Below are 25,020 nucleotides of genomic sequence, written 5' to 3' on the forward strand. Positions count from 1 at the left end.
ACCCCTTAGTTGAGCATATACAAATGCAAGTCCGCTATTCATCCGATCGACGTTGTCAACCGTATGTCACAGGACATAGTCATCCTAGCTCTTCCAATCACATTCCCGATCCCGCCCGCAGCAAGTGCAGTACAGTTAGCTCATACTCGCGAGCTCCTTGCCTCCCCCTTTCTCGCTCTCTACACCCCCGGTCGGGTCGTTCACATTCCTTTCGCTATTTATCCCGAAAGATTTCTCCACACAATAGCATATATAACCGGACTGACGATCGGGCAACATGGTAAGATTTATTTCCGTTTCTATACGTTTTAATTAATTTTTTTTTTTTGTGGGGGGGGGGCGTCAGTTCAGATTTAACTTTTTGTAACTTTATTGATTTGGGATTTATTTGACTTGGCTACGCTTGCTTGCTTTCGCACCACTGACATGTTTGATTGCTGGTTAGTTGGGTGGGCATTCCACACTGGTGAGCCTTTTAAGTAATGTGTGTTTAATATTGTCCAGTGTATTACCGTGATTTGTCTTGTATAATCAGTTCCAATTTAGGATTGCTACCGGGCCTTCAGCCTCAGGCGGCCATTTTAACCTAATTATAGAGCAGTCCGCTATCTAACGGTCGGTACTATCATTGCAAGTTAGCGAAACTTTTAGATTATGAGGCTAGCTAAGTTGCCTTGCTAACTAATTGCATACACGCTGGCAATGCCTTTTATGTTTATTTACACAGTAAGCTCGATAAGATACATGGCCGTTACAAGTTTTGTCCTGGTTTATTGCGAATGTTTAACAGTTCGCTTTAGTAAAGGCAAGATGTTCCCATACTCGTTTACTTTTGCTAAACATGCAAAACGTTTCTTGACATAATTGACTTGGTTCCCAGTCTAGAACCGTGGTCATTCAGTGGTCAACGAGTCTCGTGGCGTACAGTGTTGAGACTGAGCCAGATTTTGCTGCTAGCAGCAGTGGCCGCACCAATGTGTTGGAATGTCCTGTTGCCTTTGGCTTGGCTTTCTGGTCTATGTCTTCATAGAGATAACACGTTGGGCTGGTGATAACCTTTGTGGGGCATTTAAAGTGACTCAGCAGGTGTACAGGCAAGTAGTGTCACAATAACATAATGTTGATCCATTATAACTGTGTGTCAAAGGAAAGGATGGGTGTGATCAATGCACCAGTCATTTGTAATTCCTCCTGCATGAGTCATGTACTGGAACTATGTGTAAAGGTTTGTTTCTCTAATATCCTCTCAAAGAGACCTTGTTAGGTAAAGCATGTGCCAGCCCTGTGTTGTAGGTAGTTAGATTCCTGTCCACATCAGAATCCGAATTCACATTCACAATCTGCTGTGCCTCAGCAGCAATGTTCCCTTTTTACCAGAGAATAACTAACACACTGGTCACTTTATTAGGTACACTCATCAAGTCAGCCTCAACGTTTGACACATTTTGTGTTCAGAGATGCCCTTCTGCACACCACAGTTTTAAATATTGGTTATTTGAGTATTTTTGGTCTTTCCGTCGGCTTGAACAAGTATGGCAATTCTCATTGTTCACTGGATATTTTGTAGATTTTTGCACTATTTTCTGAACATTTACACAACTAGCTTGTGAATATCCCCTATCGGTTGTTTATGAAATGCTGGGACCGTGTCTGGCACTAATACCATTACACAGTTGAAGTTGCTTAAATCACACGTCTTCCCCATTCTAATGTTAGGTCAAACAACATCTTTTGACCATCCCTGCATGCTTTACATATTGAGTGGCAGCTACATGTTTCACTGTTTGGCTTTGTATTAACCAGAAGAGGCTACATCATCTAGATGCTACATCATCTGATTCATAGGTTCCTAAACCACACCTGAACCCTTACTGTTCCATCTTTCCCCAGGCCTCTGGTGTCACTGTCAATGATGAAGTCATTAAGGTCTTCAATGACATGAAAGTCAGGAAGTCATCCTCTACAGAAGATGTAAAAAAGCGTAAAAAGGCTGTGCTGTTTTGCCTCAGTGATGACAAGAAAAAGATTATTGTAGAGGAGGGCAAGTGGATCCTGGTCGGTGACATTGGGGAGTCTGTGGATGACCCGTATGCCTGTTTTGTCAAGCTTCTACCTCTCAATGACTGCAGATATGGCTTATATGATGCCACATACGAAACAAAAGAATCCAAGAAAGAAGACCTGGTATTTATATTTTGGTACGTTTTCCTTTAATGGTAGTTTAGATGGTACAAAGCCACTGTCAACAATGTTTTTTAGAAGCCCGTCTTGGCTGGGGTGGTGTTTGAAAGTCATCCTGGATCTGACTTTTCACCCCATTCAATGGGAACTGGCACTGAATTAGTCCATACTTGTTGTAATGTAAAGAATTGCAGTATAGCGAGGTTTGAGGAACACAAACATGGATGCTTCTTTGACTTGTGCGATATGATTGTGAAATGAGAAAAGTATTAAATGGTTGTCATTCTCTGTGTTCCAGGGCACCTGAGGGTGCTCCCCTGAAAAGCAAGATGATATATGCTAGTTCGAAAGATGCCATTAAAAAGAAGTTCACAGGTAAGTGAAAATAGCGGTATCCCACTATTATTCCTGGAATTTGTTCAGGCGATGTCAGAATTGGCATAGCTAAACCGTTTTCTTTTACACAACTAGCATGTCTAAAACATTTGTGACCATTTCCCAGTCGGTGTTCTCTGAATAGGCTGTTTCTATGGAAGTTATTCAGTATACCATTCCCGTTTAAACCCATAGACCCATATTTGTTAAGAATATGTGGTATCAAGCATTTCCTGGAATTATGTAAGTGCCTCATCGGTTTTCAGTATTCGAACAGAAGGGAATCAGCTTGATAAACCCTTTTGTTTTTCAGGTATCAAACACGAATGGCAAGTGAATGGATTAGATGACATCCAGGACCGTGCCACCCTGGCAGACAAGTTGGGAGGGAACGTGGTGGTATCACTAGAAGGGTTACCATTGTAAATGTACTGTTCTATGTGCCATCTGGATTCCAGACGCTTTCATCTAAGCAGCTAGTGTTTATATCATTTGATCCTAAAGGAATAGCTTTAGGCTTTTTTGTCCATACTTTTTTTTTTTTTTCCACATGAAGGAGATCTCATTAACATATGCAACAAAAAAAATGATATTTTGCCAGCTGACTTTTTCAAAAAACAATCCTGGTAGTTTTTTGAAAAAAAAAAACTTCAAGGTATGATCACACATGTGTTTTTGCCAAACAAATATGAACAGAAGCACCATACTACCTGAGATGAATAACACTCCCACAACAAAAACAAAGTTAAGCACTGTTTTTGCCACTTTGCAAATGTGATGAATAGATTCTCAGCAGTGTAGGGACATGGGAACGCTTTCTATGCCTTGACAGTCATATTCATTGCCCAGGGTTACAGGTACTAGCAAGTATTTTGCACTAATGAGGTTTTTCATATGGCTGACTTATTTATTTGAACTGTTATATCGAATCCAATATGTTATTCGACATGGCAAAACACGTAACAGACTACGCATATAACATATACTAAGCACTTTTTTTGTTTTTACACTACAAGTTAAGACAAAAAGGTTTGAGAATAACTAAAGAATATCTGTATTTATGTCAACTATATAGAGATGTTACCTCAGTTTTCATTCCTGTTATGCATATGGACAAGAACAGATACATATTTGACTGTTGAATTGTTGCCTTACTTTCATTTGAATGTACAGTACACCACAGTTAAACAGAGGGGTGGTGCTTGCAGTTTTTTAACACTAAAAGAAAAGTAATTCAAATATACCAGTAAAGATGGCAATACATATGTGCATTTGGAGCCTTAAGTGGAACATTGTTTTTGAGATCGGGTGAGGAGGATGCCACTTTGCAATAAAACCTTGTGGCAGATTACAGAAAGTGTTCTCTGTCCTGGGTTGTTTGTGTGTATCTGATGTGTTCATCAGGAGGGTTGGGCAGCAATAAAGAAATGCATGACAAATTTCCAAACAGGAAATAGAAAGGATCTGGTCTTTCAACCTGACTCTGATTTGCTACATTGCATTGGTTAGTGTTTCATTTATTTGAACCAGACGTAGTGAGTGACAATCATCTGTCATCTGTTCAGGGAAGTACATGTTAGCAAACATTTAGATGGAGACATTATTTTGTTCATGTGGAACTGGGAATTGTTTCAGCCCCGTGATATTTTCAGATGTTTTTTTTTTTATGTATTGTATCTTGGGTGCTGTGTGGTGCTCTTTCAACATTAACACTAACAATTGCATCTTGCAAATTTGATGTCGGTATCTTTTACCCTGTAAATTCTCGTGAGCAGGCTGATGCGTCCCTTCATTTGAGTATGGCGAAGTGTGTTCCAGGAGAGACGAGTTGTGTCTTCCATTGCAGCTGGGCTGAGGGCCAGGCCGGCTGTTTCTCCCGTGGAGAATTTGATCTGCAGGCAGGGAGCAATCCTCTGCTGGTCAGAGCTATTTATGGCCAACACATGCTTTTGTGTCTTGTCATCGTTGTCCACAAATGGCAAAACTGGACAAGCTTTCAAAGAGCAATGAATGGGAGGCCCTGTTATAGTAGAGCAGCCTACACTTGATCTCTACCAAGAACTCTTTCTACACTCAGAACAGAATAGAAGGAATATGGTAGATGTTGTACTCTGCTGACGGACAACTATCTGACTCAGCTAGCCGCCCACTCTGGCAGTTGGGATAAATGGCGTAGATTGGTATTGATTTTACCCCCAACGACACTTTGAAAATGCTCTGTATGTAACATTTTTGAGTGACTAGAATACAACTCAGTAAGCAATGAGAAGTACTCGGTTGTGTCTTCAGAAGTGCCTGGAACTTTCTGGTCTCTTGGTTGAGGATATTACACATGGCCTTGGATTCTGCTTTATAGCATCTATATATACAAGTCAGACAAACATGGGCTCCCAACCAAAAACGCAATAAATATTTACCTTGAACAGGCCTGAAGTACAGGCATGTTGCTCCATTCTGATCAACTACGGGTTGGTATTCCAGGCTCATAATCACCGCCGGTCAGAGCTTGCACATTAGGCTGTGGGAATTAGAGAGTTGTAATGGCAAGCAAATTGCTTTGTCTAGCTCAGTTATTTACATTCAAATGTAGTTTTTCTTATTTGCATTTTCAAAGCACATTCCTAGGTGCTGAAGGCACCTGGGGAAAGAATGCTTTTCCCAAAGATTCTGGCACTGTGTGGCTGATAGCGAAACCAGAGTGTGCTAGATAATGATGACGGTAATGAAATGTTTGGATGAAGGGCGGGTGGAATGATACTAGCTGGAGTACCCCATTTGTTTTATTATTATCTTTGACTTAAAAAAGTAGATGTTAAACAAAGTGCCTGTCATCCAAGTGAGCTGAAAATAAACAAGTGACCTCTCATTACCTTGAAACAAGTCTCCACGCTAACAGGCTGATCACAACTAGCTATTGTATTGCGTGTCGCCTATAATTATAGACATATGTAGCAATTTATTGTCCAACTTATTAGTGACATTTTCTCTGAATTTCTTTTAACATTGCTGCTGTTTACTACCTGAGTATGGCCTTTTATCAACTGCGTTTTCCTTGTCTCCTGAAAACCACTGAAGGAAGGGACTGCTAGCTTTCTCATTCATTGGGTTTGAGAAGGAGCTGAGGTAAGAAATAACAGTTGATAAAAGGCCTGGGAGATGTTTTAATTCTGTTTATATTATGGTTTATTGAAGGAAAACTATAGTTCTCAGCACCCAAAGAATAGCCTGAATGTTAACATTGACATTGTTGTGTAAATGTAATATGTGACATCATTCACACTAATCAACACAAGTCAGACACTGCTCTCAGCTTCCACTACAGTACCAGACCATAGTTTAGAAGATCTTGATTTTGTCTCTTTACAACTCTCTCATCTCCCGTCCCAATCTCTCCCAGTCTTCATCTCAAATGATGAAAATCAGAGAGTCTGGACCAGAGATCAAATTAAAAAAAGAAAAGATTAGAGAAGAGCCGGACAAAAATTAAAGTTGGCCTCTAGCTGTTCTTATGAAGCAACAAGGTGTCACACTTCTGTACCATGTCAAAACATCTTTCTCAATTTCTGAGGATTGCAAAATGGAAAAACAAGTCATGCTGATGCTGTGATTAGGTTACATATGACACCTCACATTCTGACGGTAACATTTGTTTTGCGTTTTTGTGTTTTTTTGCCATTACAACATATATGTAAGTACATCAGACTCATTAAGTCAAGCCCTTATTTAAATGTTGCTGAGAATGGCCTCTTTCAGATATTTTCTTCACTGGGGTGACGAAGCCAAATGTTAGCTGCATGTAAATGGTCATATATCCAGGATATTGTCCACAAAGTCATAAATCATATTTTGTCAACTTCAGATCCCATTTGCTTGGCCTTTGTGTGTCATGGACAGATCCTTATGATAATATTTGATTGTTGTGGTTGCAACTTTATTGCACATCAACCAGCTTGATTCAAGGGATCTACAAAAACGAAAACATGTTTAGTGTTTTAGCAGATGCTCCTATCCAGAGTGAAATACAACAGCAATGTACCATGAAACTACAGGTTGCTGGCCCATACTATAACCACGAAATAGTGCTTATTTGCCGCCCCATACCATTGATCAGGAATATTCAGCTCTGTTCCTGGATGGCCCAAACACTTGTTTTTTTACCTAGTGGTTAATTGCGCTTATGTTGAGTCCCGGGTCTGATTAAGTTCCTTAATAGGAAGAGAAAAACTGGAAGTGTTGCAGTCTGCAGGATTGGAGTTCAATAGCCCTGAAATAGTCCATTTGACCAAACTGAATGGGAGATTTTGCTAGTCAGATTTACCTCAGATTTTGTTACAGAGCTTCTCGGCATCATAAAAATAGCATGTTTCTAGGACACACAGTTCAAGACTAAATTCACCATTGTGTCAATGGTCCAATAGAGAGATTTCTTTCTGCTTTTACCCCTTCAAATTTGAAAGGTACTGTGGACTGCCACACTGTCCACACAAACATTCTATGTGGGTTTGACATAAATCAAGGGATGTACATGCAGAAAATAACCTAATTTGTGGGCTGTCCTCTGTACATCTTTAGGATCTTCTAGCATAACAATGAACTTCAAATCATCCCTCCCGATCCACACAAACACAGATTTGACCATGGCATTCTCTGTCCCATGACCTTTACTCTATTCAAACCTGTGGTGTGAGCTGAAGAACCTGTGGTGTGAGCTGCAGAACCTGTGGTGTGAGCTGAAGAACCTGTGGTGTGAGCTGAAGAACCTGTGGTGTGAGCTGAAGAACCTGTGGTGTGAGATGAAGAGAGTCCAACACTGAGGACCAAACTGAAGGATCTAGAAAGTTTCTTAATGTATGAAGTTCTCCCATCTCATCAAACATATTAAGAACTGCTCTAATTTCATATTTCATATAAAATGTTATTTTTCACTGCATTGTGATTGAAGGTTTTCTGTTACATTCATCAGAGCTGTGGGACCAGTGTTGTGTGTTAATACAAAAGCTAAGATAAATAACAGATAATTAACAAAATACGCACACAAGTATTCAGACCTTGTTTATTTTAGTTAAATGTGAATAAAAAAATAACAATTCACTTTGGACAATGGTATGCAAAGACTGTATAGAGTCGCTCCTGTGACTCAGTCCAATAAGAAAAAAAATACATACAAAGAAGAAACGATGCAAAATGGTGATCTTATTATTCCTATTTCATGTCATGAAATACAGTTTTGTTTAGATGGACACTTTGGTTTAAGGAAGAACTCCACAGTCTTAGGGAGCTCCACTATAAACCCCACAGTCTAAGCACTGTAATTTTATTTAAATTTAGCCTATGTTTTTCTCCTGTCCAATACCCAATAATGGCCTTGCCTCATAGTTGCATCCCCACAGCATGTGTAAGATGGTCAAAGATCCTCACAGGCTTCCTCTAAGCATACGGGTGCTGGTCATGAAATTAGAATATCATATAAAAGTTGATTTATTTCATTAATTCCATTCAAAAAGTGAAACTTGTATATTATATTCATTCATTACACACAGACTGATACATTTCAAATGTTTACTTCTTTTAATTGTGATGATTATAACTGACAACTAATGAAAATCCCAAATTCAGTATCTCAAAAAATTTGAATATTACTTATATGACCAATACAAAAAAATTATTTTTAGAAATGTTGGCCAACTGAAAAGTATGAGCATGTGCAGCACTCAATACTTAGTTGGGGCTCCTTTTGCCTGAATTACTGCAGCAATGCGGCGTGGCATGGAGTCGATCAGTCTGTGGCACTGCTCAGGTGTTATGAGAGCCCAGGTTGCTCTGATAGTGGCCTTCAGCTCTTCTACATTATTGGGTCTGGTGTATCGCATCTTCCTCTTCACAATACCCCATAGATTTTCTATAGGGTTAAGGTCAGGCGAGTTTGCTGGCCAATTAAGAACAGGGATACCATGGTCCTTAAACCAGGTACTGGTAGCTTTGGCACTGTGTGCAGGTGCCAAGTCCTGTTGGAAAATGAAATCTGCATCTCCATAAAGTTGGTCAGCAGGAGGAAGCATGAATTGCTCTAAAACTTCCTGGTAGATGGCTGCGTTGACCTTGGACCTCAGAAAACACAGTGGACCAACACCAGCAGATGACATGGCACCCCAAACCATAACTGACTGTGGAAACTTTACACTGGACTTCAAGCAATGTGGATTATGTGCCTCTCCTCTCTTCCTCCAGACTCTGGGACCTTGATTTCCAAAGGAAATGCTAAATTTACTTTAATCAGAGAACATAACTCAGCAGCAGTCCAGTCCTTTTTGTCTTTAGCCCAGGCGAGACGCTTCTGACGCTGTGTCTTGTTCAAGAGTGGCTTGACACAAGGAATGAAACCCATGTCTTGCATACGTCTGTGCGTGGTGGTTCTTGAAGCACTGACTCCAGCTGCAGTCCACTCTTTGTTAATCTCCCCCACATTTTTGAATGGGTTTTGTTTCACAATCCTCTCCAGGGTGCGGTTATCCCTATTGCTTGTACACTTTTTTCTACAACATCTTTTCCTTCCCTTCGCCTCTCTATTAATGTGCTTGGACACAGAGCTCTGTGAACAGCCAGCCTCTTTAGCTATGACCTTTTGTGTCTTGCCTTCCTTGTGCAAGGTGTCAATGGTCGTCTTTTGGACAGCTGTCAAGTCAGCAGTCTTCCCCATGATTGTGTTGCCTACAGAACTAGACTGAGAGACCATTTAAAGGCCTTTGCAGGTGTTTTGGGTTAATTAGCTGATTAGAGTGTGGCACCAGGTGTCTTCAAAATTTAACCTTTTCACAATATTCTAATTTTCTGAGATACTGAAATTTGGGTTTTTCATTAGTTGTCAGTTATAATCATCAATATTAAAATAAATAAACACTTGAAATATATCACTCTGTGTGGAATGAATGTATAAATTATAAAAGTGTAACTTTTGAATGGAATCACTGAAATAAATCAACTTTTTGATGATATTCTAATTTTATGACCAGCACCTGTATCTCCTGAGGCCATTGGCTGGTACACATGCACTGAGTTAATGCGTTCCCCAACAATACAGTCACAACTGAGATTGCAGAGCCCAATCTTTGAGGGGAAATTTCACCAATGTTCTGTTACCTACATATGTGTGTTAATATGGTATTAACATATGTGGCATCAAATTTGTGAATTTCCCTGACTGCGTTACTGCAGTGGTAGAAATGGGCTTCTACATTTCCTGGTTGCAAACGAAACAGTATTCAGAATTTATAGCAATGTGCAGCTCTTCTAGTAATTTGGAATCATTATAAACTGTGACTGTTTCACAATCTCAAAAAGAACTGTCAACTAGTGAGTTCTTGAAAATCTGTAAAAACTAGTACAACCTCTATCTTCAGAGCCATTGCAATATGAATCAAAAATACCCTGAAATTAACCTGATTGTCTGTATTTTAACATTTTAACTTTTTAATAAATTATTTGCATTACAGTTTACCCACCTTTTTTACATAGATACAATGAAAGTAGTTTTCTTTTCTTAGAATTTATTCATCTATATTTATTATTTATTTACTACATTCCCAGGGCTAATGTAACATGCAGAAAGCTACCATGGTTGCATTTAAAGGTGCATTCCCTTTGCATGATCGTCCATCTGATATGTCTTTTCAGCTAAAAAGTACCACCTTGCGAAACAACCACTGGTTTTGAAGACATAATAAGAGGTGACAACTACTTCTAGCCTATTAAAACAGAGAAAGCAGGGTATCCCCCTACCCAAACAACCTCCTGCACACCTGAACCTCATTTTGATTGTGATTGTGATCTAAGACAAGGTTAGGTCACTTAGAAAAAGTGAGATCACCTTTGTAGAACAATGTGCTTTTGAATGAGCTTGGCACTTTCAATGGGGTGATCATGTCACGGGAGTGCACCTTTAACAAATATATAAGCCTGATCTACTGTGCTGTAAATGTAGAGTATTGATAGCTTGGTAAAAAAATGTGAATAGCTTCCCCAAAACTAGTGTTTAATGCCATCTAGTGGTAATTATATACATGCCATGCTTGATGTGTACATCAAGCATGACTGGTGTTTAATGCCATCTAGTGGTAATTATATACAGTTCATGCTTGATGTGTACAGTGAGCGAAATAATTATTTGATCTCCTGCTGATTTTTGTATGTTTGCCCACTGACAAACAAATGATCAGTCTATCATTTTAATGGTATGTTTATTTGAACAGTGAGAGACAGAATAACAACAAAAAAATCCAGAAAAATACATGTCAAAAATGTTATAAATTGATTTGCATTTTAACGAAAAAAAATTCAATACCCTCGGCAAAACATGACTTAGTACTTGGTGGCAAAACCCTTGTTGGCAATCACAGAGGTCAGACGTTTCTTGTAGTTGGCCACCAGGTTTGCACACATCTCAGGAAGGATTTTGTCCCACTCCTCTTTGCAGATCTTCTCCAATTCATTAAGGTTTTGAGGCTGACATTTGGCAACTCAAACCTTCAGCTCCCTCCACAGATTTTCTATGGGATTAAGGTCTGGAGACTGCCTAGGCCACTTCTTCTTGAGATAGTGCATCTTCTTGAGCCACTCATTTGTTGCCTTGGCCTTGTGTTTTGGAGTTACTGTCATGCTGGAATACCCATCCACGACCATGTCCCTTTGATGCAGTGAAGTTGTCCTGTCCCCTTAGCAGAAAAACACCCCCAAAGCATAATGTTTCCACCTCCATGTTTGACGGTGGGGGCATGGTGTTCTTGGGGTCATAAGCAGCATTCCTCCTCCAAACACAGTGAGTTGAGCTGATGCCAAAGAACTCGATTTTGATCTGACCACAACACTTTCACCCAGTTCTCCACTGAATCATTCTGATGCTCATTAACAAACTTCAGACAGGCCTGTACATGTACTTTCTTGAGCAGGGGGACCTTGCAGGCGCTGCAGGATTTCAGTCCTTCATGCTGTAATGTGTTACCAATTGTTTTCTTGGTGACTAAGGTCCCAGCTGCCTTCAGATCATTGACAAGATCCTCCTGTGTAGTTCTGGGCTGATTCCTCACCGTTCTCATGATCATTACAACTCCACATTGTGAGATCTTGCATGAAGTCCCAGACTGAGGGAGATTGACAGTTCTTTTGTGTTTCTTCCATTTGCGAATAATCGCACCAACTGTTGTCACCTTCTCACCATGCTGCTTGGCGATGGTCTTGTAGCACATTTCAGGCTTGTGTAGGTCTACAATCTTGACCCTGACATCCTTGGACAGCTCTTTGGTCTTGGCCATGGTCTGATAGATTTCAAAATTCAATTTCAATTCTGTGGACAGGGGTCTTTTATACAGGTAACATACTGAGATTAGGAGCACTCCCTTTAAGATTGTGCTCCTAATCTCAGCTCGTTACCTGTATAAAAAACACCTGGGAGCCAGAAATCTTTCTGATTGAGAGGGGATCTAATACTTATTTCACTCATTAAAATGCAAATCAATTTATGAATTTTTTGACATGCGTTCTTCTGGATTTTGTTGTTGTCACTCACTGTTCAAATAAACCATAAATCATTAAAATTATAGACTCATCATTTCTTTGTCAGTGGGCAAACGTACAAAATCAGCAGGGGATCAAATAATGTTTTTCCTCAGTGTGTGTCATGAATAATAGACAGCACAAATATTTAAATTAATTCCATAACAATACTTTCAAGATTAGTTGTAGACACGCCTTTTCCCTCCTTAAGACTGATTTCAATTATGTTTTTCCTGTTTTCCTCCCTTCCCAGACCTAGTATCTGCAATAGAATTTTAAGTCAGCTGTTCTGAACACGTTTCACAATATTCTGCAGGGAGGTAGGTCAAGAGGAAGATCAGTAACTTCGATTCTGTGCTATTGTATTCTTACAAAATACTGTCTTTGTGGTCAGGTTAGGTATAGTAGTTTATTACACCGAACAAAGACCCTCTGAATAAAAAAAAGTTCCTTAAACTCTTGATGATACACACGTAAAATTGGCAAAAGTCATGGAAACCCTGTTGTTTCTGAATCAATTGGTTAATATATCAAATGATCAATTACCAACAGATTCAGGTGTGTTTACTCAGAAATATCCTACCATAGGTCTTCAACACTCTCCTGGGGACCATCATAAACTTTTTAACTCATTAAAAAGCCCTTACCTGCTGAATCAGGTGAGCTATTTCAGGGCAAAAACTAAACTGTGAGATGGCTGGGGGGTCTCCAGGAGAGGGTTGAAGACCTAAATTACCCCTACATTATGTATATACATATGCAACACAAAACTATGCCTTTCTTCACAACTGTTCATCTGTTAGCTGTGTGACCTCACTTGACTTCAACACCAGTGGCGTCACTAAGCTGGTAATTATGGTTCTGCCCCGGGTGTTTTGATCCAATTCCAATAATGTAAGTAAGCAACAAGGCGCTGGTAGGGTTTAAGAGCTCATTGGCAATATATCACAAACCACAGAGATGCCTTATTTCTCTTATAAATCGGTTACCAACGCAATTAGAGCAGTAAATAGTGATGTCATGTTATAGACGTAGAATATGGTCCCTCATAAACCGGGTGCTTAGAATCTTGAATGCTGATTGGCTGATAGCCATGGTATATGGTAGAAATAAGGCATGGGGGGGTGTGGTGTATGGTCAATATACAACAGAGCTGTTCTTAGGTTACCAATATAAGTGGAGTAGTAAGTAGTGATGAGATGTCATAGCTGTGGTATATGATCTCGTTCTAGGCTATGACATTACATCACTTCTTACTGCTTTAATTACTTATGCAATTCTCTGACACAGATTCTTGGAACTATCCATCTCATTGTGCATGGTGTCAAAATACACATGCATTCTCTTTCAGGCAGATTTATCACAGTACCAGTTCTTACATTCCTTAATTATTGCCCTAATACTGGCGATGTGTATTTTCAATGTGGCTGTCTTTTTATAGCCATTGCGTGATTTGTGAAGGTCAACGGCATTTTGTGTCATTTCATTATTGTTCTATAGTACATGTTTACGGATTACTAAAGTAGATTATGATGTTTCTAGAAATGAGCCTATACGTAATCGTTTCTCTTAGTGTGCACTGGTTGTTGTTGAAGGAGCATGTGACAAGCATTTATGTTAATACTGATATTTCGTAAAAATCTCTATGGCGGGTTTGAATGAATCTCATCCTAAATCCCACTTTGGATGAAGCTCCACCTCTCAGAACCCACCGCGGCATCGTCACGTCACACGACTTCCTCACTACTCCACCCGCAGCAGCCATGATGGTAGGTGTTATTCACAATTTACTCTAGCCATGTAGCTCATCTTATTTTTTTATATGAGCAATGATCTGGCATTCATTCATAAACGGTTATTTGCGTTTTGAACGTCACTGTGGCTAATGCATGCTGTTATATGCCGCTGTCTTTTTACATAGCAAGAAGGGCTGGACGATGGTCCCGATTTCCTCTCGGAGGAGGACAGAGGAGTAAGTTTTTTTCTTAGATTTTTTTTCTGGATTTCTTAGCTATTTGCTTTTTGGTCACGGCAGTTAGCTATATTAGCTGTCTGTCCTATTGGTGTTCTGCCGCAATAATTACTTACCGCTTGATCTGATCAGCTGTTAGACAGGTGACACGGTGTTTAACAGTCAGTAACAACACGCGTCACATTTGTTCAGCGTTACTAGCTGGCTAGTTGGCTAGCCAGATTCACCACATCAGAAGTCAGTTTACTTCCTAACTGGACAGCTATATGCAACTGTTTTAATTTATTCGCTACGTTTCTTTTATCGGCTCACTGTTCGCAAGTACATTGCCTTTGCTAACTAGTAGGACACCCGTATAGTTATCCACATTTATTTGCTTACTGCTATTGTTTTGAAGGCCAACTTGCTTGCTATCAGAGCTAAGATGTGCAGTGCACACTGCATAACTCATGAGAGGCATACTTTGACTGAGCTAACTAACCGTTTCATGTCATTGTTGGATCCAGTTGTAGCAAGAAAGCTTCTGTGAACATAAGTTGAACGTTTTACCTACTTATTTGTATATGGTTATCCCTCCCTTCCAACACGAGGAAAACAGTTGTCAATTGTATTATATGTAAGTTAGCCAACTGTAGTCTGGTAAACGTGATGATGTAGCTAATTTGCTTGTCAGTAAATACAATACTAAATACTAACATCTGTTACAATCTTTTACAGCCTAGGGCAGTCAATGTTGACCTCCAAACTGATGCAACACTTCAAGTAGATATTTCCGATGCATTGAGTGAGCGGGATAAGGTTAAATTTACCGTCCATACTAAGGTAAGACGGTTTAGTTACTTATCCATATTTCTTAAAATTTTCCCTGATATTTGGCAAACGAAAGTGTCTGGGGTGTATTCATTCATTTGTATTCAAACCAAATGTTTTAGTGTTTTGTATTTTCTATTTTCTATTGAACAAATTTAGCTAGTACCCTCTCCGTTTTGTCATTTTTAACAAAAGAAGAAAAGACCTGCAACATTTTGACTTAATGTTCAGTTGAATACATCCTAGCAGTTGCTACTATAGTGACATTCATGACAATTTACTTGCTGTTATGTTCCACAGCTGTTGATCTCTCCAGATTAATGTTGTCTGCTTGAAACGTGTGCATTTATGCAAATTAAAGTTTGTTCTCATGGAATGCAAATGAATAGAGAATTCCAGTGGCCATTACCTGCCCCTGAGAAGTGCAACCTTATAATGTAATGGTTTATTTTTCTGCAGCTGATTTTATAAGTCCTCCGAGGACTTGGGAAATTCCAATAAAATAGGGTTAATCATTGACTTGACTCTACATGATCAATGTGATCATGATGACAGATCAAAGCTTGTTTATTCAAGTTCTAATTTCCAGACAGATGTTTTCACATGAGATATCTACGTTCCACACACATTCTTCTGTATTTGTCTCTGCGTTCTAGTATCACCTGTACTACTAATAACTTGTAATTGCAATTGTTGTTTCCCAGAGCACTCTTCCTAACTTCAAGCAGAATGAGTTCTCAGTGGTGAGACAGCACGAGGAGTTCATCTGGCTTCACGACTCTTTTGTGGAGAATGAAGAATATGCAGGCTACATTGTAAGTACTGAGCTCCTTCAGTGTAGGCACTGCAAATGGCACTCTAAATGAAATGTACCGTATAGGGAATTATGTTCTACCTCGGGCACAGTTTTTTCATTCAGGAGGTGAAAAAACTGGTAAATGTTTTTGGGGGAGTCTGCTTATTGTCAATCGCCTGTCTTGTTCGTACTCCCTGGTCCCCTGTAATAATAAAGTTAGCACTTTCCTGATTTAAACGTAATAGTGATTTTCACTATAGATTCCCCCAGCCCCACCAAGACCTGACTTCGATGCTTCCAGAGAGAAGTTACAAAAACTTGGGGAAGGTGAAGGTTCCATGACAAAAGAAGAGTTCACCAAAATGAAACAGGAACTTGAAGCGTGAGTGGTTTAGATTTAATGGTTGGGTTAATTTTAGAGCTTGGCGATATACATATAATTCATTTTAATTTATGATTATTGAAGTTATCCGGCTTATATGCTCCTCCAATCAGGCAGAAGGCTGTGTTCATAACGTCACAGCAAATAGATTCACAAAGTTAGTCATTATTTAATGTGCTTCGTGATAGTCTTTAAAAACCGATCAATGATATTGCAAAAAAGATGGTTCAAATGCTTTATAAAGTAACATTGTGTCAGTGTTTTCTTCCTACACAACATGCCCCATGCTGCTCTAACGTAGTGTTTTATCTGCATAATGGCTTGGTTGGGGCACATGCATTCAAATGACTGCCATTGGTTAACATTTTGGCTAAATGTTTTTCAGGGAATACTTGGCTATCTTCAAGAAAACAGTGGCAATGCATGAAGTGTTTCTTTGCCGTGTGGCTGCCCATCCTGTCTTGAGGAAAGACCTGAACTTCCATGTGTTTTTAGAGTACAACCAAGACGTAAGTTGCATCCTGATTACAAGACCAGGATTCCGATTCATTTCAATGACTATATGTAGGGGTCATGACTATATGTAGGGGTCATGACTATATGTAGGGGTCATGACTATATGTAGGGGTCATGACTATATGCAGTACAGCTATGGACCAGAGTTACCATTGACAGCCTTGGGATTTGGATTTAACGTGTCCTTGATCTACTGCAGGGCTGTTACATAGACCACTGCACCACTAGGGGCCTACTTGGCTTATGTGTCAGGATTGTATGAATGTTTTAGTGATCTAAACCCATTTGTGTTGTTACTCATCGACCAGCATACATTTGGTCCTCATCAGTTTCTCCTTACCTGATATTTTGATCACAGCTGAGTGTACGAGGTAAAAACAAGAGGGAGAAGATGGAAGATTTCTTCAAGAACGTGGTGAAGTCAGCAGACGGTGTGTTAGTGGCTGGGGTGAAGGTGTGTTCGGTTCATGTGTTTTTGTAAATCCATACAGGAAGCAAATGGGGATTGAACTTTGAGTCTTACATTTCAGTATTTGGCCATTGCTCAAAAACATTGTTTGCATTATTAATATTTGTAACATTTGTTTCCCTTAATTTGTATATGTATGAAGTCAGACATTGTGTTTTGAATTTCAGGATGTAGATGATTTCTTTGAGCATGAGAAGACATTCCTTTTAGAATACCATAATCGTGTCAAAGATGCCTCCGCCAAATCTGATAGAATGATCAGGTCTCACAAAAGTAAGTCTCTCCTCTCCAACTCAAAATCTCCACATACTAGGTAAGATTTTGGCTATATGCATGTATGCATTTTGATCAGTAATCCAGATTAATGTAAAATAAATTATCATTAAAAGTAGTTAAATGCTTAATGAGTGGGAATGTGTGAGTCACTTTAGGATGATGTTTTAATGTTTGTGGAAACCAGCCTGTCTGTCTTTGTGCTGTGCGTTGTATTTTACGTCTATTTTTTGTTTTACATTAATTCGCTGACAAATATGGAAATGGGTAAGTTTGTGCTGTTATTTGTTTATTTGGAGCTGGGTCAGTCAATCTTACAATGTTGGGGATGACCGTGGACTCAAACGTTCCTAAACACATTCTTCCTGGAAAGATTTTTATATCAAAGAGAAATTAGTTCCATAACTTACAGCAGTGCTGACAAAGCTTCAGAAATGTCTCCCTTAGTAGAGCTAGTCCTCTGTCATCCCCTGTGATGAATACACCTGTTAGTCCTAAACTTGAGTTCGGGAAGTGATGTCCTTACGTTTTGTAGTCTACCAGATTTCCACAGCATTAAAACATGATACCACAACGTTATTTGAGAAGTGACTCACTACATATTTAGTGTTTGCAGATAAAACATTTTAATGGAGATTATTTGTAAAAGATGTATGCTTGCATTCTGTAAATTATTGTCTGACCATCTTTGTTGAAGTGTACAGGTTTTGAGGTGTTATTTGGAATGTCACGGGATGTTGTGTGACTTTTCTTTGTTGCAGGTGCTGCAGATGACATCAATAGAATCGCCTCCACACTGTACACTTTAGGAACCCAAGACTCCACAGATGTGTGCAAGTACTGGACTAAATTATTTCCCCTTTTCTCCAAACTGTCTGCTACCTGCAATGCATAAACTTTATCTAAGAAAAAAATCTGAAAGAATTTAAGAAATAATAACTTAAGGAACTTTGTTTTCCAGATTTTTCTTGAAAGTCTCTGAGCTGTTTGAGAAAACACGGGTATGTTATATATGATGTAATTTTGTAAACTTGTTGGGTCCCAGAAATTAACACTGAAGCATTGTCAATTAAGTGAATAAGTACATGTACATTATAGCCCAAAACTACACATCAACTACACAACATTGAATCATCTAACGATTGCAATGTATATCTTGTGTAGGTTTACATATTTTTGCTGTTCTCTTACAGAAAATAGAGGCTCGAGTGGCTGCGGATGAGGACCTAAAACTTGCCGACTTACTAAAGTATTACCTCAGAGAGTCACAAGCTGCTAAGGTAACTAATGAACCCTGCTTTTTCCAATCATTGAACAGCTATGATCAGGTAGGCGGTTTTCTAAGGTATTATTGAAGCATTTCCTAAAGAAACTTCTCATCAACCTGGCGTTTCATCAGACAGAGCTTAGATGTATTCATTAATGTGCTATATGGAACCTGCTTTTTCTTTAGGATCTGTTGTACAGACGAGGGAGGGCCCTGGTTGATTATGAGAATGCAAATAAAGCTCTGGACAAAGCCAGGGCAAAAAACAAAGATGTGCTTCAGGCAGAGACCAGCCAGCAGGTGTGCTGTCAGAAGTTTGAGAAAATCTCAGAGTCTGCGAAGCAAGGTCCTTAATCCACTCTTGTTTTTTTTACTTAACATTACAATTTGTTGAATTGTTATACTTTTCCAAAAAATATCTCAGTTGAAAATGTAATTGTAGTCCCAATTTTTCCTTGTAGAAAGTTATACCATGTAAGGGATTTTTACATCTGATAGTGTTCTATTTATTCTGGAATACAGAGCTCATAGACTTCAAGACAAGACGAGTAGCAGCCTTCCGAAAGAACTTGGTGGAGCTTGCAGAACTGGAACTGAAACATGCTAAGGTGATTTGCATTAAACATAGTTGTCAGCAAAAAATTATAGTATTTCCCACCTGGTTACGGCTAATTTTCTGTCTCTCTGCATCTCCACAGGGTAATTTACAGTTATTGCAAAGCTGTCTCGGGGTCCTCAAAGGAGATACTTAGATGTGTACTAAAGGTTCACTGTACAGGGCATTCCCTGCTTTGGTCTTGTCTTAACAAAGAAGATGGAAGAGAGCATATCTGGGGTCAGTTTGTTTTCAGGATGTCTGTTCGTAGTCATGACTACAACGAGACACCAAACTTCCTCCACAAACCCTGGGAAAAACGTCAGGAAGCCGCTTTGGAATACCTTCTATGTCCACACAGCACAAGAACCTTCATTAAATCACTTCAACTTTTTAATTGTTAAAAATGTCTCCCAATTTATATAATTTGTCATGTTTGTCCAAATTAATTATTTGTTATTATTTTGCTTTGTAATGAGGCCAATAGTTTCAGTAAAACCATTTCTGTGATGCTGCTCAGTTTGAACTTGAGCTGATTGTTACTATTATTAAAGTGTGTCACTAAAAGCCTTGTACATGTTGTATTAGTTCTTACTCAACTGCTAATGATTGTTTTAATCTTTACTAATACCTTTACTTAAAAATTCATACAAATGATGTTATTGTTTTTTCATTCCAGACAAGTAATGCTTCGTATGTTTGCCTTAATGTAGATTAATCCTATCAAGTATTGTAAAAAAAAAAACAAAAAAAAAACAATACCAACTAAAAAAACATAAATGGATCAATTTCTTTGTTTTCCCCAGATTTTTTAAAGTGCACTGTATATGACTGGTTTTTTTCCACTCTGTGACCAAAGCTTCCATTGTATTAGATGGATGAATGCTGAAACAAATTATAGTACTGATAATGATAACATGATTATGAAAATATGAATAATAAATGATACTGTTTACCTTAGAACCACCCTGAACATATTTTATTCAATGTTTTGAGTAGACACTGTTGTCCATCTACCTAGTTATAAACACTTATAGGCCTTTGAGCCTGAGAAACATGGAAGGGATGCCAATGGAAAATTACCTTTAATATCCTATACACAATTTCTGCTCTTCATATCAAGGTTAAACGATAAAAACGATTAATCTTATGCAGTTTGTATTAGGTTGTTTCATCTAAAACATTTCTGACTTTTTTATTTTAGATGAATCACTGACATTTAACATAAACATACAACATTGTATATTACAAGAATGTTCCTTTGAATTGATGGGTCTTTATTTTTCCTCACCTTTATATGTCTGCTTAATTATAACTGGATTGGGAACACCCTTTATGTAACCAAATCCACAGTTGCCTACCTTTGAACCCTTGTGACTTTTACTTTGAAAAACGCAAATCGGAAGTACTATGACATCATGAGGATGTTTGCTAGATTCTAGTTTTCTATCTAGTGTTTCCTAACTTATCTTTTGTAGCTTAACTGTTTTTTAAAAGTTTGAAGTACAAAATGAACAGACAGGTCGACTGTGATGCATATGAAATAGAAGAGCCGAGTGACGAAGATCGAGCAGAAGACAGGTAATATATGATTGCATGGTTTGCCGTGGGTTAGCAAGACTTGCTAATACTCGTTAGCTACGTAAGCTGGTCGTTCAGTGCAAGTAATAGTAGCTAGCTAGTACAGACCTTCGATCTTGCTAGCTTGAAGTTTAACAAAACCGTACGAACAGTACATGTGTAGTACAAGTGTCAAAATGCAATATTTCGATACATATTGTTTGTACATTTTGAAGGCCTGTGTTATTGTTGTATTTCCAGCTCTGAAGATGAGCTGGATGTGCTCTTGAATGGTACCCCGGATCAGAAGAGGAAGCTCATCCGAGAATACCTAACTGGGGAGAGTGAGTCCTCCAGTGGGGATGAGTTTGAGAAAGAGATGGAGGCAGAGCTCAGCACCACCATCAAGACTATGGAGTGCAAATGGACACCGTCTATCGCTACAGGTGGAGTTTTCTTCTAGCGTCAATAGTGTGCAGGGGGTGGGCATGTCATGTGGGGTATATGAAGACCAAGCACAATGTTCTGTCGTGAACATTGATAACACTTCATCTATTCTTACATTTGCCTTTTAGATTTAGTACAGATTGTCAATTTTATAATTATTAATAATGTTGTATTGCACTACTCATTTGTTATGGTGACCATTTCAGGGGAGGCTTCCGGTACCAATGGCAATGTTCCAGCACCTGGGTTACCGCTGCCAGAGTATTATGACAACATTTATTTTGACTCAGATGAGGAAGAAACTGCTCCAGGTGAGTGTTTAACCAAACATTGTGATAGTATTGATGTCTTGGAGAACAACATCAGCTAAATGACTATTGTTTATGTAAATGTTTGGCTGGTGTTGGACTTCTTCGGCACAACTGACATGTTCTAAACGTTTTTAAGACAGCAGTACATGTGCACCATAGGTAATGCCTTTGACCCCAGGATCACCTTTATGGGGCTTAGATTTATGGGGCTTCTGGTCGGTCGGGAGTAGTTATATCCGCCTCTGACATTGTCAAAACAATACTACATAGATGTCAACTGGATTCCTTCTATTCCTCAACCTTAAAAAGACCATCTTATTTTGTTCTACTGGTGGTGCAACTGGAAAGCATTGTGATTTTTCTTGTCTTCTGCAGGCAGTTCATCTGGTCAGAAACGCAGGAAACAGCGATCTATCCCCACCAACGATGAACTGCTGTACGACCCTGATGAGGATGACCGGGATCAGGCATGGGTGGATGCCAAGAGGAGGAGGTAAACCATCCATCACGCAAAATGTCACACAAGTCATTGTTTTCCTTATCCAGTAAATGTAAAAAAAATAAGAAAAAGATTTGGGGTCATTTTCCCTGACCCAGAATAATAAAGCATACTCATTTTAGAATCTCCACTGAAAGTGCTTGATGAGTAGTGATGTTTGTAGTCACAGATGCCAAATATGTTTGTGTATTGCGAATTTGATTAGCTACAATGTGAAGAGAAAATTGCCATCTTTAAGAAACCAAAAAGCGCAGTCTGAGAGACTTTCAAGCAGTGACGCTGTGCTTAACTGCCCAGCATGTATGACCACGCTGTGCCTTGACTGTCAGAGGTAAGATTTTTGGCTTCTAATATAATCTACAACCACATTCACAGAATATTCCACATAGCCAAACATTACACCCACTATAATTGGAAAGGTTGACATTTTTTTAACCGAAATAAAACGTTTGTGTGAGTTAACCTCGTTTTGATCTTGTTTTGTCCAAAGACATGACAAATACAGGACCCAGTACAGAGCCATGTTTGTTATGAACTGCACAGTAAACAAAGAAGAGGTTTTACGGTACAAAACGCTCAGTGAGAAAAATCTGAGAAACAGAAAGAGGAGGAAAGGGCGCCAACCTGAGTCAATGCTGTCAGCGTCTGCACCAGTGGAAGCCACAGATTCAGGAGCAGCGCTGGGGCCGGGCGGAGAGGAGGTCTACCATCCTGTCCAGTGTACAGAGTGCTCCACTGAGGTGGCAGTGCTTGACAAAGACGAGGTCTACCACTTTTTTAACATTCTCGCCAGCCACTGCTGAAAATAGATATTGTTGATGTGATCTTTGTGATATCTCGGATAAGACTTTTGGTTCCTGTGTGTGTATTAGACAGGCATGTAAAGTGTAAAGGTTTTGCTGTACAGCCACAATCTTCAACTTAAGATGTTTACCCCTATGGTATTTATTTTGTGTGGGTTTTATTTCAGGATAACAAATCAACTTTAATTTTTCTGAAGTTGTACCTGGTCACCACAGATCTTTGCTCATATTAAAAACAACCGTTTTACTTTCATTTTATTTGTGTAATTTCTTCCAAATTCAGCATAAATTCTGTTTATTGCATTGAGCATAGATTGAGAGGTAATATTTTAACTGGATGTCATTGTACATGATTCAATGACATCCTAAGTATTTGGACAGTGACACCTTTTGCTCTTTTGGTTCAGTATTCCAGATATAATTCAGAAGTTATGGTGGCTCTTAAAAGTATTTGTTCCCCCATGGATTTTCCTTATTCTGACACCATGAAATCAAAAGGGATTTTTATTACTTTTTGCCAACACAAAAAAGAGATGACAAAGTGAAATACAAAACAAAATAATTGATTGCATAAGTATTCACCCCCTTTAGTGAATGTTTGATTGAGACACATTTGGTAGCAATTACAGCCATGAGTCTATGGCCATGATGTGGACCTTTGGTGATCAGCGGATGTTTTCGTCCAGGATTTCTCTGTACTTAGCTGCATCCATTTTCTCTTTATTCATAAGCTGTCTTTGCAGAGAAGCGTCCCTATAGCATGATGCTGCCAGTACAGTGCTTCAACTTTGGGACGGTGTACTCCGGATCATTTGGGGTGTTTGGCATGTGCCAAACGTTGAGCCAGAAAGCTATATTTTAGTCTCATCAGACCATAGACCACTTCTACTTGGTCTCAGAGTCTCTCACATCATCTGGCAAACGGTAGCTGAGATTTGATGGGCGTTGTCTTATTTTCCTTCTCTCACATATAAGGGTACTTTTGTGAAACACCTGTTGCAGTATGCAGTGTCTCCCAGCTCGTCCATGGAAGACTGTAACTTTGTTTCCTTCCTGGCTAGTGCCCTTCTCACATGGTAACTCAGTTTTTGAGGGTGTTTTTTTCTAAACAGATTCACAGCTGTGACATAGATCCAGAAATATTTGGACATGGACACGATTTTCATGATTTTGCCTCAGTACGCCACCACAATGGATATGAAATGAAACAACCATGATGCCATAGAAGTTCAGACTTTCAGCTTTAATTCAAGGGGTAGAATATTTTTTTTTAGGAATTGCAACCATTTTCATACAGTCCTACACACCCTTCTTTCAGGGGCTCATATAAATGGACAAATTAACACAATCATGAATACAATTTTCATTTTTAATACTTTCAATCAAATTTTCAATCAAATGTATTTATAAAGCCCCTTTTACAACAGTAGTCGTCACAAAGTGATTTAACAGAAACACCCAACCTAAACCCCAGAGAGCAAACAACAGTAGTGTTGAATTTCAGTGGCTAGGAAAAACTCCCTAAGAAGACCGAATTTTAGAAACCTAGAGAGGGCCCAGGCTCAGAGGGGTGACCAGACCTTGTCTGGCTGTGCCGGGTGAGATATTAAGAGTCCAATTGGAATAATTTATAAATGCATGTGGGCTAAATCAAGAGTCTATTTCAATTTAGACTAGGTCAGAAGTATGGACAAGGACAGGGACAGCAACCGCCCCCCAAACCAGGTACTCCGAAGGTGTGGACCAGGACCTAATGTCCTCCTAAAGTTTAAAACTGGAGGAGACTGGGAAAATTCGGAAAATGCATTCCTTATATCAACAACGATTTATCGTGGAGAAGGAGAGCTTAGTGGGGAAGGAGAACTGACCCAATCCCCCAGCACAATAGTATAGCAGCGTAAGACCTTGGAACTGAGACAGGGGGGGTCCGGCGACACTGTGGCCCTACTCAGGGGAGGCCCCGGACAGGGCCCAACAGAGAGGAAATCAATCCATCCACACTGCCAGGCATCAACCAAAGGGACACCCACCAACCGCAACCACCCTGAAAGAGGGCAGAGTATTGCCAGCAGAGTACAGCCCAATTGCACAAGTGCGCAACAGAGAGACAACAACAAGCCAGTGACTCTTCCCCCGAAAGGCATTGGAGGGAGGGCATCCCAGTGGTGACGAGAGCCCACCTGGCAAGACAGCAAGGGTGGACAGTATCAAACCTCCT

At 39.4% G+C, this 25,020-nt stretch overlaps 3 protein-coding genes across 3 annotated transcripts; all 3 read left to right on the forward strand.

Annotated features, from left to right (window-relative positions):
* The first annotated feature begins 112 nt into the window (after nt 1-112).
* On the forward strand, nt 113-4,019 carry cfl2 (cofilin 2 (muscle)). The gene is made up of 4 exons (XM_010892959.5): nt 113-280; nt 1,891-2,198; nt 2,480-2,556; nt 2,870-4,019. Exons 1-4 carry the CDS (start codon nt 278-280, stop codon nt 2,980-2,982), a joined length of 501 nt encoding a protein of 166 aa, XP_010891261.1. The 5' UTR covers nt 113-277; the 3' UTR covers nt 2,983-4,019.
* A 9,726-nt stretch (nt 4,020-13,745) lies between these two features.
* snx6 (sorting nexin 6) lies at nt 13,746-20,142 on the forward strand. Its single transcript, XM_010892957.5, has 14 exons — nt 13,746-13,871; nt 14,024-14,074; nt 14,792-14,896; nt 15,589-15,699; nt 15,941-16,062; nt 16,448-16,571; nt 16,937-17,032; nt 17,215-17,320; nt 18,082-18,157; nt 18,282-18,321; nt 18,514-18,600; nt 18,774-18,933; nt 19,110-19,195; nt 19,286-20,142. The coding sequence occupies exons 1-14, from the start codon at nt 13,761-13,763 to the stop codon at nt 19,337-19,339; spliced, it is 1,329 nt and encodes a 442-aa protein (XP_010891259.1). The 5' UTR covers nt 13,746-13,760; the 3' UTR covers nt 19,340-20,142.
* A 452-nt stretch (nt 20,143-20,594) lies between these two features.
* On the forward strand, nt 20,595-23,052 carry eapp (e2f-associated phosphoprotein). The gene is given in 6 exon segments (NM_001303941.1): nt 20,595-20,763; nt 21,004-21,188; nt 21,396-21,500; nt 21,876-21,993; nt 22,205-22,330; nt 22,490-23,052. Coding segments are annotated over 6 exon segments (918 nt in total). The 5' UTR covers nt 20,595-20,692; the 3' UTR covers nt 22,803-23,052.
* Nucleotides 23,053-25,020: the final 1,968 nt, after the last annotated feature.

Source organism: Esox lucius, chromosome 15 (genome assembly GCF_011004845.1).
Source record: "Esox lucius isolate fEsoLuc1 chromosome 15, fEsoLuc1.pri, whole genome shotgun sequence".
In the NCBI taxonomy this organism is placed as follows: Eukaryota; Metazoa; Chordata; class Actinopteri; order Esociformes; family Esocidae; genus Esox; species Esox lucius.